The sequence below is a fragment of the Protopterus annectens genome, chromosome 3.part1, assembly GCF_019279795.1.
Source record: "Protopterus annectens isolate FY-2018-M chromosome 3.part1, PAN1.0, whole genome shotgun sequence".
Lineage (NCBI taxonomy): Eukaryota > Metazoa > Chordata > Ceratodontiformes > Protopteridae > Protopterus > Protopterus annectens.
The window spans coordinates 842,840,225-842,859,021 of record NC_056732.1 but is presented as its reverse complement, the minus strand read 5'-3'; the positions used below and the strand labels follow the sequence as shown (position 1 = coordinate 842,859,021).

The window sequence follows — 18,797 nt, the reverse complement described above, 5'->3', positions numbered from 1 at the left end:
GCCTTAAGAACGTTTTATAGACCCAGTTTCCACAACCGGATGACTTATAGGAACGAAAGTGCTCGTTTTTTTAAACGTTCTTAAGTCATTAGCACGATTCAGATCATTAAACTACATTTTCAATGTAACAGATCTAGCAAACAGTTTAAGGTCAACAATCACGTCAGTGATACTCACATTCTTTGTAGGTATAAATGATAACCCTTTTCCTAACAAAGCATATTCAGTGTTGTTTAACTGTTTGGAAGAAATATTCCAAACTAAGCAGTTACCTTCTTTTGCCACATCCTTTTGAGATTTGAGCCTCCTTCACATCCTCCTGAAACTTGTGCTTCAATCTCCCTCTGCTTTGTGACCTTTCCATGAATGGCCGCATTGCAGAGGCTCCTTTTGCAGATAAAGTTTTGGGATAAACCTGAAATGATTGTTCTTCTGTTTCCACACTGTTTCTTTCCCTTACCAAAGCTTCTACTGAAGGAGAGGCTTCTTTGCTGGAATGTGTCTTAGTTATAGCGACCTCTTATCGTTGGTGGTGCTGTATCTTTTTGCCTAGTACCAGTATCTTTCTCTGGAGATCTGTAAACATTCGCTGTGTATTCAGTGCTCACATTCAGGTTGTCATTAACTCCTTTATCAGTTGTAGTGAGTCCAACAGAAGATGTTTCCAAATTAGTAGTGTTAACCTCTGTTAAAGAACTCACACCATAAACATTGTGTGATTTTTGTTCATTTATTTTTTTTTGGCCAGACAAATATATGCCCCTGCCAAAAGTCATTCCTGTCTCTTTCCAGCTTCGTGAACTTACTACGAAGCAGCCGCCTTTCATATAGAGAGACTGAATCAATCAGGATGCTAATTTTTCATCTACAATGTCATTAGGAAATGATTTATATAAAAAATTCTGTTCTTGTTTAATTCTCTCAACGACGAGCCTTTCTTCAGTTACAGTAAAGTCAATCAATAGGCGAATATAGTCAAAGCTAAGTTGCAAATTCAATTGCTGCCACTTCGCTAACAGTTGTGGAAAAGCGATCACCATAAGCCGGCATTTTAAGCACTCTTAACCCCTGAGGGATGACAGTATTCTAAACAAGCCTTCAAATGATACCATTGTGCTTGCACACGTTTTAGCTTATGTAAGTCATTTTCTAAAGCATGTATTTGGTTTAATAACTTTGTAAAATCAATACCTGTTGTATTCATATTTCTGCTCTCCAGTTCATCTTGTCCTTCCAACAAAGGGTCATTCTAGCTTGTCAGGCAATCATGTAGTCTCCCAGTAATTGGAATACCCCTGACAGGTGGATCATACGCCAATTCAAGTTCTCCAGGGCCACCCTCAGCCATTACTCCAACTAGCCACAAAAAACAAATGCAACAATAAATCCAAAATATGGTCCAGAGGATGAATGGTTCACTCAAGTGAAAGCACATATAACGAGACAAAAATATGAGTGAACCAAAGCAATGAGGCAGCAAAATGATGAAAAAGCATAAGATAATTTACTAAAACAATATGTTAGGGCTTTCACAGTAGTAATACTGCTTCTTCAGACATTGAAACAGTTAATTTTAACATCAATCGGTTAAAAGCTTTAACTAATGAAAATGCCTTAAACGAACAACACTTTTAACAGTACTTCTGTCATTACTTACAAATTGGTCTCATTTTTAGAAACGGCTTCATTGACACCTTGTCATTGAGCCCCTTCCCCTTATTTGCTTTTAATCTGATAATCCACTTAGCTTCTTGTGCCACTGTGGCATTTTCGGTATCACCCCTACATTCGTTGGGCATTATTCTCTCCATTATTAAAAACTTAAATGAATGTGACATATATATGTTAAGTGTAGGCTCTAGAAAATCCTTCTGTATCAACTCATAGTGTTTTCTGAGGGACTGAAAAACACTGGTACATTCTAGCAGTACTCTCAGAAAAAAGAACTCTCCATAGGGTAAATCAGAAGCTGAGCTCTTTTCTGAGTCTGAATCAGAAATCTGAACTGAATCCATTCCTGAGTCTTCCTTTTCAGATTCAGAATCTTGAATCTCTTCAGGAAAAGAGACACCCCTCTTTCTTTTACCAGAAACTACTCTACAAGAAGGATCAATAACCTGAATTAAATCCTGAGCCAGTCCCAATAAAGTACGCCTTTACAAAGAAATTTGAGGAGGAGTTAGATACATGTTTGGTTTTGTTTCTGACAGGGAAAATGGGGCCAGCTGTGCTGTTAATGGCAGATCCTGGCTACTTCCTCAGGGATGGGCACAACATTCTCCTTTTCCACTGGGGGACTCCCAACAACCACAGAGTACATGCATAACCCCTGGACCATAGTGGCTATATGTATTACACCAGAGGGATCTGGAGTAAAAGATGAGTGGTCTCAGGTTCTGTAAATGCCACAGCAGAGTCACCCTCCTGTGGTTGAGGCAAAATGCTAGCCTGCTTTAGTGGCAAAGGTTGTTTTCTCAACTTTTTCTTTTGTAGATGGAAAAAGAACTAACTATGGGCTGACAGTCTGTTCCATAGTCAAGCTGTGAAAATGATGTTTGTTTCTGGGGAAGTCAAGCAGCAAGTACCATAAAACTAGCAGTCCACAAAAGTTAATTTTAGACAGAAAAATACAGTAAAATGCACTTTCAAACACTATTATACCCCCACAATGGAAAAATAAATACAATCTCTCCACTGAAAATATGTTCAGTTAGTTTACATTACCTTTAAACTGACAGAAAAAAATGAGTGATCCATTTAAAAGTTCTCCACAGTCTCAAGACAGTCCATTAAAAAGCAACATTCCTACCTTTAAAATAACTTTCCTGAAGAGCAAAGTAATAAAACATCAGTAAATTTAAGAAAATTTAATTTTTTTTCTCCCAAAGGAAACTTGCCAGCCCAGCAAAGGAAAGCACGACCCGACTGTCGATCCTCGAAAGCCTCAGTGGAGCATACTCTTCAGTGGCAGGAAAGGTCTGAAGGGCTTCACTCCCAAACTTAACTTTTAGTCAGTCTTAGCTCAAGCTGCTCGACAGTTTAGACATGTGAAAGGTGCCCTGAAGCTTTGGAAGTTGGCCGACAGTTATATCGTTAGCAAGATATAAACGATATAGCTAAGGCTACTGTAGCAGTAATCAGTGAGAAGAAAGTATATGTACTCTTGATGGAATGTGGTAATATATATTGGGAAAGCTTAAAATAAGCATGCATATGCACTTCATGACAGACCCAGTGAAAGACAACAGCAGTAGAATGAAGGGATTTTTTTATTATGGAGTCTTTGACAACTTTGTATGGTAAGAATGTTGAGCTTAATATTAATTTAAAGAACATTGAGAGTATTGTGGTTGTTCATGAAGAGCTAATGGTGCATGTTTTTTCTGTAATGCACATTTAGCTTTGAAATGAGGGCTTAGTTTTCCTATAATGTTTCTGCAAGATAATAACAGCAGCACGCCTTAGTTAGGCTGATGGGTTTTCTCTGCATATTACAGTTTCCCTCCACCTCCTTGAAATATACCAATGGGATGGCCATGTGTGTGTGTGTCTCTTTGTGCATATATCTGTGTCCATCCATGTGTGTCTCTCTCTCTCTCTCTCTCTATATATATATATATATATATATATATATATATATATATATATAAAAAGAGAGAGATAGATCGAGATCTACAGATGTATACACACACACACACACACACACACACACACACGCACACACACTCTTGCTCTCTCTCTCCATATGTATAATCTATATATATTTACTTATTTTCCCTTGTCCTTGTGGCCCAGGTTGTGGCTGGCAAAAAGTCACTACTTTGCCATTGTCTTTGTGTTCCACATTGAAGCTGAAAAGGGTCTTGGGAGGACCGATTCCCAAATAAATAAACAACATAGTGTTTTATAAACAACCTTGTTTCTTGTTTAATTTGCAATTCTTTAGTACTTTTGATTAACTGATGAATAAAAGAAGCAACAAAGTAGCTGATCTGAAGATAAGACTGTGGAAAGCTTCCAGCATGCATCAGAATAGTTGTATGTACATGTCTAGTTAACAGTCAGTTTGTCAACTTAATGTTAAACTCCTGTTTCTGAGTACATGGTATGCATTCCTAAAAAAAAAAAAAAAAAAGTTTCCATCATCATCACTGATGAGCACTTGGAATAAACACTGTTAAATGTTAATATAATGCAGTTGTTTTTGTTTAATGACTGCAATGACTGCTTGGAGTTGAAATGCCAAAGTGTTGTTAATTCTAAGAATGTTCACGTTTTTGCCTAAAGGAAGTTTGGAAGAGCTATGTGTTGATTTTGAACCTCCTTTTCCCCATCCAAATAATGTGAATGGCGTTAGTCATGGTTGCTTTAATTTCATTTGCAGGGGCTAAAACAAGGGATCAGTGCCTCAGTTTAGCTGGTTTGGGAATATGCCATAGATATAGAGTTTCACCGTTAGTGTTTACTAGCCTGGCCCCACCACCGTTCATACCTCCCAACCTCTTAGTGCAAGAAAACTGGACAAAGCCTGACATAATGGGGGGACAATTGCTCAAAAATAGGGACACATTTTAAATATTGCTCTTATAAACTTAGAAAGTTAGTAGAATGACAGGATTTCTGTTAACATGCATTTTATGAAGGACATGACATCTGAAATTCAAAAATACATGTCATTATTTAGTGACTTTAATCTTTAGATCATTCCAGTGATTTGTCAAAAAAATACAGTTTTTATGAGGAACAGATCAAAAATATGAGGCAAAAAGCTGGGCATTCTGCAAAAATCTATACAGCTGAGAGGTATGCACACAGTTCCATAATGTAGCTGATTTGAATTCTGTCAGGCAAATGGTAACTTGGTCATTGATTTTCTGAGAAGTCCCTCTACAATCTATGTATTTGTAATCAGGTAAAGTTTCCTAAGTTTAACTGCTTTGTTTCACCAATACCCTTGTGCTGTGGTCTTATGTGACTTACTTAGTCCTGTATACAGATTTGCAGGCTTTAGTTCATTTATAGGTCATTGCATGTTCATTAGACTGTATTGCCAGCAATCTGAAATATAGCTAATTGAAAAAATAAAATGTGAGTTTAAAAACATCCCTAAGATAATTGTCTAGTTGAAGAACTTCAATATTTTTTCATTTCTTCTGATTATGACAGCGAACGTGTGGAAAGTACTGCACAATTACAATACCTTTTATTCTTCTGAGTCTGTGTAGAAAGATCAAGCCCACGTGTGTTCCTTTACTGAAGCAGCTGTAGCTTTTTGGTTTCAAGCATGCAGTGTACTGTAATGTATGTGCAGTGCAGAAGCAGCTTAGTCTGAAGTAACTTGATTGGCTGAACGTTCTGCTATGGATAGCTTTTCATTTAGCCTTTGCTCTGACAGCCCATACCCAGGATAAGTGGTGTAGGCTTGTACAGGTGAAATCTATTCTCACATTTGCCTTAGGGGCAACTGGACTGTAACAGAATTTTTCAAACCCTTTGGGCCCAACCGCAAAGCAGAGAATAAATGGCTGAAGTGCCAGGCCCTGACAGAAAAATCAATGCCTGGTTATACAGACATGACAGACCATTCCTGCAGTTCTCTTTGTTAAAGTCTGTGCATTTTCCTCACTTAAGGTTAAAAATGTCAGGTTTTGCTGTCTACTGTGTAATATATATATTTTTTCCTCCCACAGAAAATTTACATGCAATCTGTGCGAGAGAAGTTTCACAGAAAAGTGGGCACTGAACAATCACATGAAGCTGCATACTGGTGAAAAGCCATTTAAGTGTACCTGGCCAACATGTCATTATTCCTTTCTTACTGCATCTGCCATGAAGGATCACTACAGAACTCACACAGGTTTGTGCTATATTCTTTACTAACATATGAATGCACACCTGCATTTTTTTCTTTTTTCTCACTGTTCTAGTCAGAATGATGAAAAACACCATCAGAAAACTAAGACTCTTGCTGCTTTTGTCACTTAAAAACTGTACAGTATAGTGTGAAGTCATCGAGTAAACTTTCTGAAAATGCTTTCAAATGTAGTTATTGCATGTCATTTCTCCTTTTCTTTTGCGTGTCCTTCAAAGTAAATGTTCTGTTACTGAAGGTGTACATTTGCATCACAATGTGTGGTCACTTGAGCCTAAAACTCTTGCTTGATTACCAGTCTTTGGCTGTCACTTTAGAATGAAAACCTGCACTACCATTTTAAAAATAGTAGCAGTTTAGTGGGTTTTGGTCCTATCTAATTTAACTCCTGAGGAGGGATGCTACACTTTCATGGATTCTTCAGATAAGAGGTAACAGACTTTACAGTGCAATAGAAAATACTGAGCTTTGACCAGTTTGTGCCCTGTACAGTGATGTTATTTGAGCAATTTATGTTGTATCAGTTCCAGACATAACTTAAATTTTAGGTGCACCTGCATGTTGAGCACACTTCAAATTGCATATGGGAGACTGAAACAGCATTCCACAAACTGAAGTTGTTTAGGGGTAGAAAGTCATATTGCCCTCAACACTGGCAATAGATGTGTATGCACCTAGTGGTTGTTAGGGCTAAAGTATCATTAGCATCAGCTGTCTTGGCTCCTTATCTCTGTAGGCCATTCAAGCTGAAGTGACTAGTCATATACTGAGTGCCGAAAAGGGGAGAGGGTAATATATGGCTATCATGAAGCCTTGCCCACATGCTTTGGTTCTTGCTGTCCCCTAGCCATTTAAATTAGCTATTCCATTGATATCCATGAAGCTCAGGTTGCTTGAAATAAGTTCTGGTGTTCTACCCCAGTCAGTAAAGCAAAATCAAATAATTAAATACATTTGATAAATAGATAGATAGATAGATAGATAGATAGATAGATAGATAGATAGATAGATAGTCCACTTTTTTGCTTCCACATAGATGCCCATCTGGAGAGAACTCTTCATTAAATTATGGTGGGAGTATGCAGTGTGTCCCTTTGAAGTGTGTGCAAATATGCAATCTGTTGAAAGTGCACTTCATCAACAAATGTTTGGACTGTCCTCATTCTGAGGTGTAATGCCTTTGGAGTTAAGAACTTCGAGGATTGCTGTCTTCTAACATAGGGGTGTGGCGGGCTTTACCTCACATGAAAAACAAATATATTCTGTATTGCTAGTTGAATTCTATTTTAAACAGTTTGTTTCATTCAGCTAGTTGATCCATATGTTCTAAACTTACACATCATCAGTCTGAAGTGTTTAGTGTGTGTTTTTTCAGTAATGAAAACAATTTAAATAGTTTTCTGAAGTTACATGTGCCTTCTTTTTGACATCACATTTCACAGGACTGAGTTTTAAGCTGTGTCCACTGCCTTGAAGCTGCCCCATTAAATTCTGAGATCTGAAATCACAGTGAATGTGTTGAATGATACCTGAACATTTTTAATATGCTTTTTTTTTGCCCCCCACTCCCCATTTTTTGCTGATTGTCAAGTTTCCCTCAATCAGATTTGAGCACACTCACCCCCCCCCCCCCCCGTACTCGGAAGAGGTATTTTCAGTATGGGGACAAAAAACATCCATCATCCTTGCAGCCATGAGGTTTGTTTGGTGCCACAACTGTCTGAGGGTCATCAGCCTTCTAGATTCTGCCACCCATGTACCATCCAGATTAGCATCACAAGGTACTTGCAAGGCAGGTTACTATCTACAGCACTCTTTCCCTGTCTCATAGGTTCATAGATTAGTACTAGGCTATTTGCCCTTGTGGGCCATTTTAAGCCTAGCCAAGTCCCCCATGTGAGAATCAAACCCTGCACCTTGTGTCCACAAGGTAAACACCTTAACCATTCTGCCATCCTCCCAACAGCTGCTGCCACCACTTTGTCCAGCCTGCTGTTAAGGTTAAGTCCTGAAGTCCTCATCTTGTTGAGCAGCCAAGTTGTTTCTATATCCATCTGTAACTACCCCCCCACCCCCACCCGGCTGATATGCGCACCAGCATCACCCCCAGCTGCCTTATTTGCTGACATCTGTGCACATATGTTACCACACACATGCAGAGTACACTACCATAACTGGCTTGAGACTGCCAAGCTCACTTCCTAAGGTTTCTGACTGATTTAGCCTCCTGCAAGCACTCTGCTTCTGTGTAACATGCAGGCAACTGAATCATCCATATTCTGTCTGAATGGGTGAGCCTGGCATCAGCCACTCAGTACCCACTGTCCTCCGCCTGCCAGTACCCAAGATGCTACTTGAGCTGGGTGGTAGTCAGGAGCTGTGAATACCTGAACACTTTTAATGGATTTGTACACTAAGACTGTAATGTTATTTGTCCAGATGACCTAAGAAAAATGTATTATTATTGTTGTTGTTATTATTATTATTATTTTATCATCATCTTGTAAGTATCCAGAAAAAGGTTATCAGATTGGTTCTAACAAAGTCTGGTTCAAGAAATTGTTTAACAGTGAATCTAAGTAAGTTGTGGTTCTTATTGCTTGTTTTATTTAGCTGGAGAAAAAAAAATAAAATATTGGTTTGTCATAGCAGCAAGCAGTCTCTGCCAGATTTTTATAACATAAAACATGTCATCACACAGCAGACGTTATTTCTGCTTTTGTAGTGGTTCTTTAATGGAGTTATGCTATGATCTGACTGAAATTATTCTGCATTAAAGTGATGAACATGCTATAAAACATTACAATGCAGCCAGCCATCCTGTGAATAGTAGTAGTACTGCATATTGTCACTATCCCAAGCTCAGTATTGTTAAGGTCAGTTAGGGGTAAGTGATAAATGTCATGCTCCTTTCTCCCTCATTGAACTTGGCAGTGTTATGTGGAAGATGTAGAACATCATGGTGTGATGACTGGTCCAAGGTGATCTGTGGTCTCTTTGAGATAGATTCTTTCTGCCATCCTGTGTGATCATATGTATGGTCGTTATTTTGTTTTTGGACTGGTGTAGCTTTCAAGAGAACTACAAAGCTCAGACTCTAAGCTGTATAACGCCTGATTCCACATTTCTGCTGGATGAATAAGAAATACTTTTTTACCCTGATGGCATTTTATCCACACGTTTGATGTTCCTAACATCTGCTGAACAATTTAACAAATAGATACCATGTTGATAAATGTAGAACGATTGAAACAATTCAGTGTGAGGGAAGCCTGCTTTCTCCAGACCCTTGTTTCCTCTTGGGTGTTTGCCTTTAGAAGGTAAAAAGTTGATGATAATATTTCTGAAGAAAGGAAGGTTGCAGCAGGCTTCTGTTCTTGGACCCCCGTTGTTGTTTAATCTGTTTATATCTGACTTCCTTGTCAAAATAAGATTCTAGTTTGCAGATGATACTAAAACTGGGGTGATTATTAACTCAGGCAATGCATGATCTGGCTGTAGATCAAAGTCTTTTTGGGAGAATGCACCAAAGACTAATTTAAACAAGTACGCACACTGTGGTGATTTTGGGCCTATGATATGTCATGATGTTGTAAAACTGAAGTGACAAAAATAACACTAATGTAAATAAGAGTGTTGGAGTAGTTTCTTTTAAGACAGACAATTGCATTTTTAATTTAACTGGAGAGCCTTTCCACTGGAAGTGTTGTTAATGAGCAGTTATTCTAATAAAATGGGATATAAAAGTAGCACTGTGTACCTGTTAGCCAGAGGAGTTGGCCTCTTGATACAGTGGGAGCATGTGCGTAGAGCAGCAGAGATGAGGACATCCCAGAACAAGCTGAAGATGTCTGCACATATTCCACTAGAAATTCAGAAAGAAGGAGGCTGGTTTGTCTGAAAGCACCTTTGCACTATGTTAAAATTGGTATGACAGATTTTTTTTTTTTTGTGAAACTAACAGAAAAGATCATTTATGTAGTTCTTGTTGATTCACTTTTATATACAAGCAGAGTGTACACCTCCTGCTGCTTAATAAACCATTATCGTATGGACTGGTGGTCTCTGTTGCATTAGTTTACACCACAGTATGTATATCTTGGTGAAAACGCAGTCTCTTCTACCAGTTTCAAGTCACTCCAAAGGTGCTTTCAAGCTTGCTTCTTTTATACTCACACATGCGCATGTGTGTGTGTGTGTGTGTGTGTGTGTGTGTGTGTGTGTGTGTGTGTGTACGTAACGTAAAAAATAACAAAGGTTTGCAGCAGTAAAGTTTCTTGAAGGTGAGTAAGTTGTAAGCTTGGCACGTGAAACACAAACCTAGAAAGGTGGGTTGTACAAAGACGTTTTTTGCTGACTTTGCTATAATCAACTGCTAAAGATACATTCTTTTACAGCAAAACAGACTGAGGTATGTGAAAAGGTTTTGCTTGTTTATTATCTATTTATTTCAGTTGTCATTTGGTTATCTGATTTTGAAGTATTGCTTATGCTGACATTTTTTTTTGACATTGCAAGGATCTGAATGGAAACACCTGGTTGTTTGTAAATGGATTAATAACTGTAAAACAAGGATGAGTCCTTTAGAAATATTCAGTAACCAGAGAAGTTAGTAAACTGCTCAAGAGAAAAATGTAAATAAGGCACCTAGGCTGTGAAAACCTCTGAATATGTGCATGTCAAGTCAGTTGAAAATGAGCAGCAAAAATGATACATGGATAGTTGTATGCATGTTCTGTTCTGTGAAGGTAGATTGTGCAACAACCACTTTGTAAAGGTGGTAGGGTCAAAATAAGTAACTGAGTTCATAAAAAAATTGAGAAAGGTGTACATGTTTTGTGTAGAGGGATAAGTGGAATTAAAACTAGAGTATAAATTGCTATTTGCTGTGGTTAAAGGCATACTTTAATGAGCTTAGTAGTATTTCTTTGTCATCTCTTTCTGTTTTGAAATGTTGGCAGATCAGTCTGATATACACGCTACACCAAGTCTGATAACTTCATTAGATGATTATCAGCTAACTTTTCTCCAAGAAGGACCATACTCATCTTTGTCTGTTGCTTACTGTTCTGCTGACTCCTGTCAGTATAATATTCTACCTGACAATGCTTTCTCAAGCAAACATCATTAGGAATGCCTTCCTTTTCTTCACATCCGCAAGCTTTTGATAAATATATGTGTATAAAAACAGGGCACAGATGGTCCTGATGACAGAAATTGTTAGTTTTGTTCATTGGTCTTCTTTATATTAAACTGTAGTTTCAGTGGCATCTTCAAGCACTTCCAGATTTTTCAACATTTCACCTTTTTGAGAATATGCATTTCCTGTATTGGCTTTGCTTGAATCACCTGATTTTTCCTCCCTGATTACATTAAAGTGCAGGACTTTAAATGTCTGTGATGACATCATTTGGGTTGTGATGCCAAAGCATCTCAAGAAAAATTTTGTGTTACATTAAATGGTGGAATTTGTCCAGATGATTCTTACAAAGAAAGCAAAGTTTAATCTAGAGATGCTTGGATTTGATCACATCAAGTGCTCTTGAAATTGGAAAACTCGTCATTTTTTATTAGTATTTTTCAGCTTTGACATTGAAATTAGTGGGTCTACATTAGTTAAATGAAAACTGATCAAGAGTCGCAAATATCGAAGCACAAAAATAAAAAAAGTAATACACAAAATCTTTCACTAACTGTTTTATGCAGGAGGGCAACCCCCCACCCCTGCTACTTAAATATACCAACTCCGAGATTGCACTCCATTGAAGTAAAGGAAAGAATTTCCCTATGGCGATCTCCGTTTATTCTTGTGATATTTGCGACTTTTGCTCATTGCGTGTTACTCAAACAGGTTTTGCTTAAGTCAGTTTTCGATTAACCCGAAATTAGTAAGGTCAAATAACTTTGGAGGTAAAGGAAATATATCCATGCACCCTAGGTTGAATGTGTATTTAGAGATGTGCATTGTCAGTTTAACAGTTTTTTTTTTGTTCTCTGTTGAAGTCTTTCCCAGCCTCTGAGACAGTTTTAGTACCTTTGTTCTTTGTGTGTTTTTAGTTAACAGTATTCTCGGTGTGTACAACAGGTATCATTACCTGTTATCAGAGACTGTTGCACCATCCATGGGCACAGAAGATGATGACTGGTGCTCTTTCAAAGATGCCTATTATTTATTCACATTGGATCAAGAGCATCTGATGCCATTGAGATAGCTTGTGGGAAGCTATTTCAGGGAATGGGTGGCACCCTCCTTTTATACATGACTAGCCTTTTTTGTTTTGTAAACACAGCTTTATTTAACCTTGTACATAGCTTACAATGTACAGATTATAGATCAAAAGATGACACCCCTGTCCTTTGACCATACCATTTGATTATTGCCTTTCTGGCGCCAGCTTGAAATGTCATGTAGATCCTTTCTTAAATGTAACAAAGCCACCAAATAAAGTCAGTGGAATGCCTTATTATAATTTCTTTGGATTAACATTTTCAAGGAGACACAAGAAGCATGGGAATCGCATTGAAAAGAGAGGAATTTTCCTCCTTTTGTTGTTGTGCCTTCAAATGTCAGGATGTATGAGAATCTTGTTTCCCATCTTCCTTTAACATATCCTACTACTTTCAAAGGGATTCCAAGTACTGTGCCTGTAGGTTCAGGCTATTTAACACTGGTCTTTTCACAGTAAGTTTTTCCAGCTGCTGTATCCTTAATTGCATAGGTCTGTTGTATCTCTGTGGCTGCCTTGCCAGTGCTGTTGGAAGCACTGGCATAAGACCCACTCCCCAAACCATTCCTGATACCCTACTGGACTACCTCCTTTATCGCAGAAGTCTTCCAAATGGTATGTCCTAATGTTCTCTCGAGATATAGATTGTGGACTTATCATTCCTCTTTACCTGTGTTAAACAGTGGACACTATCACAACTAAATTAGGTTTTACTCCTCTTCAAAGGCAGGCGAACCATGTTAGGATGTTTTTACACATGATCAGGGACAATCTAGCAAAATCAATATACCCAGTTACTTACTAGTGGTGCAATTTCTGAGCTGTTCCCTGGCTAGGGACAGAGAGCAAGACTGCCCAGTTTCACCTTTTATATTCTTAATAGCTGTAGACCCACATATCTAAACTATGGGATTCCATTCCCAAGTTTGAGATCCCTTTTCAGAAATTCATGTACACAGATTGCTGGCATATGCCAATGACAAACCCTTGTCAGTCACTGAATAAGAGCTGTCAGTTCAAGAAGGCATATCCTGTTCAAAACTGTTTGATCATGTATCTGTTCTGCACTTTGCTTGAATGAAACAATGCTTTTATGCCATGAAATAATAATAGCCTAGTTGCTATTACTGCTTTATTTGGAGTTTTACATGTTTCTGACAGCATTTTTACTCTAATTGCTGTCCTTAAATAACACTGTTCTCTTGGAAAACAAGAAGAGAATTGCAGTGATACTTTGGGCTAAAGCTTTCTTTATGTTTCATTTTCTTATATTTAGTGACATGATTTTTTCCCCTCCTTTTTCTGCTTTTGCAAATTATATCCACTTTATACCACTGAGTCTTTCATAAAGTGGAGCAAGCACCTTCTTTTTATGGGTGTCCACAAAGAATATTATGCTCAAAACTACAAACTTCATTGTGAAAGGTAGCTTCTTGTCTTAAATTGACGGTGTCCATTCTCATATTTGCTTAAACTGGCATTCTGCATTCTCATCTTTGATTAAAAGTCTTAAGCTTAAATTTTTATTTACTTCTGTTATATCACATGAATTTCTATGAACAGTCTTGATTGCTGTGTTCATTTGTTTTATCAAACATCTAACATGTTGGGTCTTACTGAGTTTCTGTAGTCTGTCTCTTTCATTGATATTAATATGTCTAACCAGCCCTATTAAATCAAACAACTCTTCCCTTAGATCATTATCTTCTAAACTAAGGGCACTTTCTTTGTTCTCTGTTTCCCGTAGACATTCTACAGAAAGTTCCAGGACATGTTCCTTTGCCATATTCTCTTCAGCTTCTTCCTGTGTCATCTGTTGCTCTTTCATATGGGAACTCACTGGCCTTCCTGGCCTACCACTCCATAACATCGACTGCATCAGAGTTGCCACAGTCTCCTGTTCCTTCCCTTACTGTGCATCTCCAACTGATCTTTTGTACTGGTGTCCTACTGAAGGCTCCAAAGTATCTTCATATGGCAACTGATCGGATGCTTCCTGTTTCACTGGTTTCTCCTTAATTTGGGGATTCATTAGTCTATCATGCTGTGATGTTCTCAGAGTTAGATTTTCTGCACCAAATCTATCACTTTGCAGGTAATCCATAACATCAGTTTCTATTTCTTTAACTTCTCCATTACTAATCCTCTTTTCTACTTCCCCCCTTTGTTTTCTTAGTTTTGGTATTGTAAAGATTTCCATATCTGGATGTCTTTGCCTGTATTTCTCTGCAAATCTCTTTGGTGCTACTTTTTGTATTGATTAGTTTAGCTTTCTCCTTTGCATAAATGTTGCACCATTTTTCTTTCTCCTTCTGTTTCTCCTTCCTTGGGGGACTCACTGTTCCCTCATGCTGTGACTTATCCTGTGTTAGACTTTGTAGACTAAATCCTTCGCTTCGCAGGCATTCCATAACTTCAACTTCTGTTTTTTAACCTCTACTTTACTAATCTTCTATTCTATATTCCCCTTTGTGATCTTATTTTTTGTATTGTAAAATTTTCCATGTCTGGATGCCTTTGCCTGTATTTCTCTTTGAATATCTTCAGAGCTGCTTTTTTGTATTTATTAATTTGGCTTTGTCCTTTGGATAAATATTGCACCATATCAGATCTTTCTTTCTTTCCCATGTCCATATTTCTTTTTTATACCTTTCAAAAATCTCTAGATTTTGTTCTTTGTATTTTCACACTGCCTCAGTGGCTTATTTTTCCAAACAGCCCAAGATTTCTTGGTCTGTATAATTTCCTTCATGAATTTGTTGTATTAATAAACACAACTTTGCATTTGAAGCTTTTGATAGTTTTTCTTGTGCAAGTATTTTTCTTTCCTCTAATTTCTCTGTTAATCTTTTTGTTCATAGGTTCATAGGTTCATACTAGGCTATCTGCCCTAGGGCATTTATAAGCCTAGCCAGAGTGTGTTTGGTTCATAGGTTCATACTAGGCGATCTGCCCTAGGGCATTTATAAGCCTAGCCAGAGTGTGCTTGGCGTTCGCCACCCATTTTAAATTAATTTTGCTATGCCCTTTTTCGAGGTTAATATACTGTGCCTCTGTCTAACAGTGATACAGAAGTGATACCTGGGGTAAATCTACGATCCCCCATCCACTCATCAAGAATCCTCTTGAGGAGAGTCAATGAGGGACTCTGCCTAACCTGGACTAGGATTTTATTCTAGAGTGAAGGGAGCCTCTGGGTTATGAATCTGTCCCTCCAGCATGTCCTATTTATTTCAGTGCTGAGGTTCAAGTCTTCGAGCGCGTAGCTTGATGAGATTTGGATTTTCTGAGGTGCAGCATGTCCATTAATTCCGTGTTGGACACGGCTTTATACGTCAGGCACAGATCTCCTCTGAGCAGGCAGTATGCCACTGAGTAGAGCTGGAGTTACTTTAACCGGGCAGCATATGGCATCTGTTTGAGCCCTTTGATCCTCTTGGTGAGGTACTTTTGGGGTCTTTCCAGTTGCTGCAGGTGTCTGGTAAGGTACATCTCAAAAGGGGCATTGTACTCAATTATGGGCCTGATGAGGGATGAGTAAAGAGGCACGATGACCACCCCTGATCTAGATGTGAATCCCTTCATGATTAGGTGGGCTATATAAAATGTTTTTCTAACCACTTTGGCCACGTGGTTGTCAAATGAGAGATTGCTATCAACTTGGGTCCCCAGGTCCCTAATTACTTCTTCCAGATTTTAATGGATTACCACCTATGTGGTAATTTGTGGGCACTTTGTTTTTGCCAAAGGGGATGACTATACACTTTTGGGCATTTAGCTTAAGGCCATGGCTCTGGCACCAGTTGTCTGTTTCTATGAGTCCCTTTTGGAGGATGCTTGTGTCGGTTGGAGAGTCGATTATGGCGCCTAGTTTGCAGTCATCTGCGAACTTGGTCAGCCACAGTCCTTCCGTGTTGGCGTGTACCTCCGAGAAATATATACTGAACAAGAGAGGTCCCAGGACTGAGCCTTGTGGGATGCCACTTGTAACTGGTTTGGAGTCTGACATGGCTCCAGCAATTCTAACCATGTGGGTTCTGTCCTTGAGCCAGTTTGCAACCCATCTAGTGACATAGGGGTTTATATTTAATAATGCCCGAGTAGGGTATTGTATCGAAGGCTTTTGCGAGGTCCAGGTAGGCTGTGTGGACCACCTTCCCCTCGTCAATGGCCTTGGTAACTGTTTCAAAGAAATCGACCAGGTTTAAGAGGCAGGATCTGCCCTTAACAGAGCTGAACTGGGTAGGATCCAGTGTCTGTAGGTCCCCAATATCTTTATTTATGAGGTCCATGATGATCCTTTCCATAGCTTTGCAGACCAAGCTAGTCAGGCTTATGGGGCGATAGTTTCCGGGATCCGTTGAGGCACCACCTTTGTGGAGAGGGACCACTGTTGCTGTACGCCACTCTTTGGGTACATAACCTGTAGTAAGGCTGAGATTGAACAGTAGTTTTATGTTTGGGTTTAGCTCTTCTTGGAGTTCATGTAGGATGCAGCCCAGGACACCGTCTGGTCCCATTGATGCTGTGTTTTTTTGCTTTGGAGAGGGCGGCTCTTACCTGAGCATCTGAGATGTCAGGGGGGCAGCATTCTGCTGGGATAGATATTTGCCCTTTGGTGGGGAGGGGTTTGCGCTGAACCTGTCAGCTAGGATGTTGGCAATGTCTGTGGGTTCAGTGTATTTTTTGTCATTTTGGACTAATTCTGAGCATATCTGTGAATTCCCACCCAGGTTCCTAACATAACTAAAGAAAGCCTTGTGATTATCCTTAGTGTCCTGTGCAATTTTTCTCTCGAAGCTGGCCTTAGACGATTTTATGAGTGCCCGTAGTTTTTTGCTAATACTGATCAGAGATGACTTCCCTTTTTGGGATTTTGCTCTATCATGTAGTTGCTTCCTCCTTCTATTGTATAGTTTGTTTATGGCTGGGGTCCACCAGATAGGACGTCTGCCTTTGGAGGATTGGGTCTTGGTTTTATTTGGGATTGCATGATCCATGCATTCCTGAAGGTGTTCATAGAATGCATTTAGAAAGGATTCTGCTGTCTGGGCCATATTTTCCACAGGCCCGGGGGCTTTGAAGGATTCCACCTCAGTTTTGAGGAGTGTGAAATTTGCTTTAGAGAAGTTTTTCACTGTGGTTTTCTGGGCAGGGGGTGGGGTCGGGATGTGAATATCCAGTGAGATTAGTTTATGGTCTGATCTTACCAGTGAGGGATACACTTCTGGTCTGGAGCATAGAGTCCCCATGTTGGTGATGATCAGGTCCAGTATGTTTTCCCCTCTTGTGGGAGTGGTAACAAGTTGTTCCATAGCATTTGAGTTTATAAATTCTAGGAACCTTTGGGCTAGGGTGTTGGAGCTAGAGTAATGCTCCCAGTCTATGTTTGGGTAGTTGAAGTCGCCCAATATAATGGTGTTTGGAGAGACCTTCATATTTTCCAGTGTTTTCAGGAAGGCAGAGTGGGGTTCCTGGGTTTGGGAGGGTGGTCTGTAGCAGGCTATAAACTGGAAGGCAGTTTTACCCACTGTTAGTTGCACATGGAAAGTCTCTGATGCTTCGTGCTGTGCCACCAACCTGGAGGTGTGAGTATCTTTGACGAATATTGATACTCCCCCTCCTTTTGTGGTTTGGTCCAAGTTTTGGGGCCAAAAAGCATGGTATGAGGTATAACCTGGTAGTGCTGGGGTGCTCTCGGGAGCCTTGAACCAGGTTTCTGTTACTGCACAGATATCGATGTTCTCCATGCTAAGGAGAGTTTTGAGTGTGTGTATCTTGAGGTTTAGACTTCTGGCATTGAGTAGCATTACTCTTAGATGTTCTTCGTCTTCCCTTGCTGCAGTCCTGACTATTGTAGTAGTCGGCCCCAGTCGTCGGAATACCAGTATTGAGAGAGAGCTGCGCCCGGTCATGGCTGACGCCTGACTGCAGTCGTACTCAGGACCGCCCCACGCCGTGGACATTTTCATTTTGTCTTTGCCGCATGTCAGTAGCATGCAGAAGAAAGTTTGGGTTGGGTTCGTTTCTTGAGATTTCAAACTTTCCGAGCAGAATTTACACAGTGGCTAAGTAAACCCCGCTTGGGAACATTTTTTTTTTCTTTTCTTTTTATTCAGTATATTAAAGTGAATAAGAAAGTGAATAACTGTATTTAGATTGGATAAAGATATACATACGTTGTGTAGGGTTTGTTTAGGGCCTGAGCACTCTGTTGGTGGCGTTTTGTGGTTGTGCTCTTTGGCTAGATTGGCTGTGCTTACTATTAGGAGATTGTGTGATAAGAGTAGGTTTGTGTGTTGGAAGCGTTAGTAGGCCATGATGCGCCGCTACTGAGTAGCCCTGCTTCATCAGCCGCGCGCAAGGACAAAAGGGGTGAGGCAGAGGGGTGTGGGAAACTGACCTGAGAGGGCTTCCGGTCCCCGAGGTTTTCAGGGGAGCCAGGAGGTCAGGGGAGAGGGAGTCTCTATGGAGTCTCAGTAGATTACTTACAGGATAGGGGATGGTAGGAGAGGCTTCCTGGGTAGGCCAGGCTGAGGCTAGGGTAGCTTCTTAGGGCCTTCTTTCTAGTTCCAGCCTCTCCTTTAGTTTCCAGCCTCTTCTTTTGGGTTCCAGGCTTTCTAGGCTAAGTTTAGCTCTCTTAGAGGCTTCTCTCTGCTTTTTTGGCTATTATGTAAAAAGACTGAATTATTGATTAC

General features: G+C 39.6%; 1 protein-coding gene across 1 annotated transcript in view; it reads left to right on the top strand.

Annotated features, from left to right (window-relative positions):
• The window catches only part of ZNF407 (zinc finger protein 407), a 3,063,484-nt gene that overhangs the window by 1,923,543 nt on the left and 1,121,144 nt on the right, over positions 1-18,797 (top strand). The window contains exon 5 of the mRNA XM_044067115.1: positions 5,691-5,857. Coding sequence (XP_043923050.1) covers positions 5,691-5,857 — 167 coding nt within the window. The remainder of the gene's footprint in view (positions 1-5,690; positions 5,858-18,797) is intronic.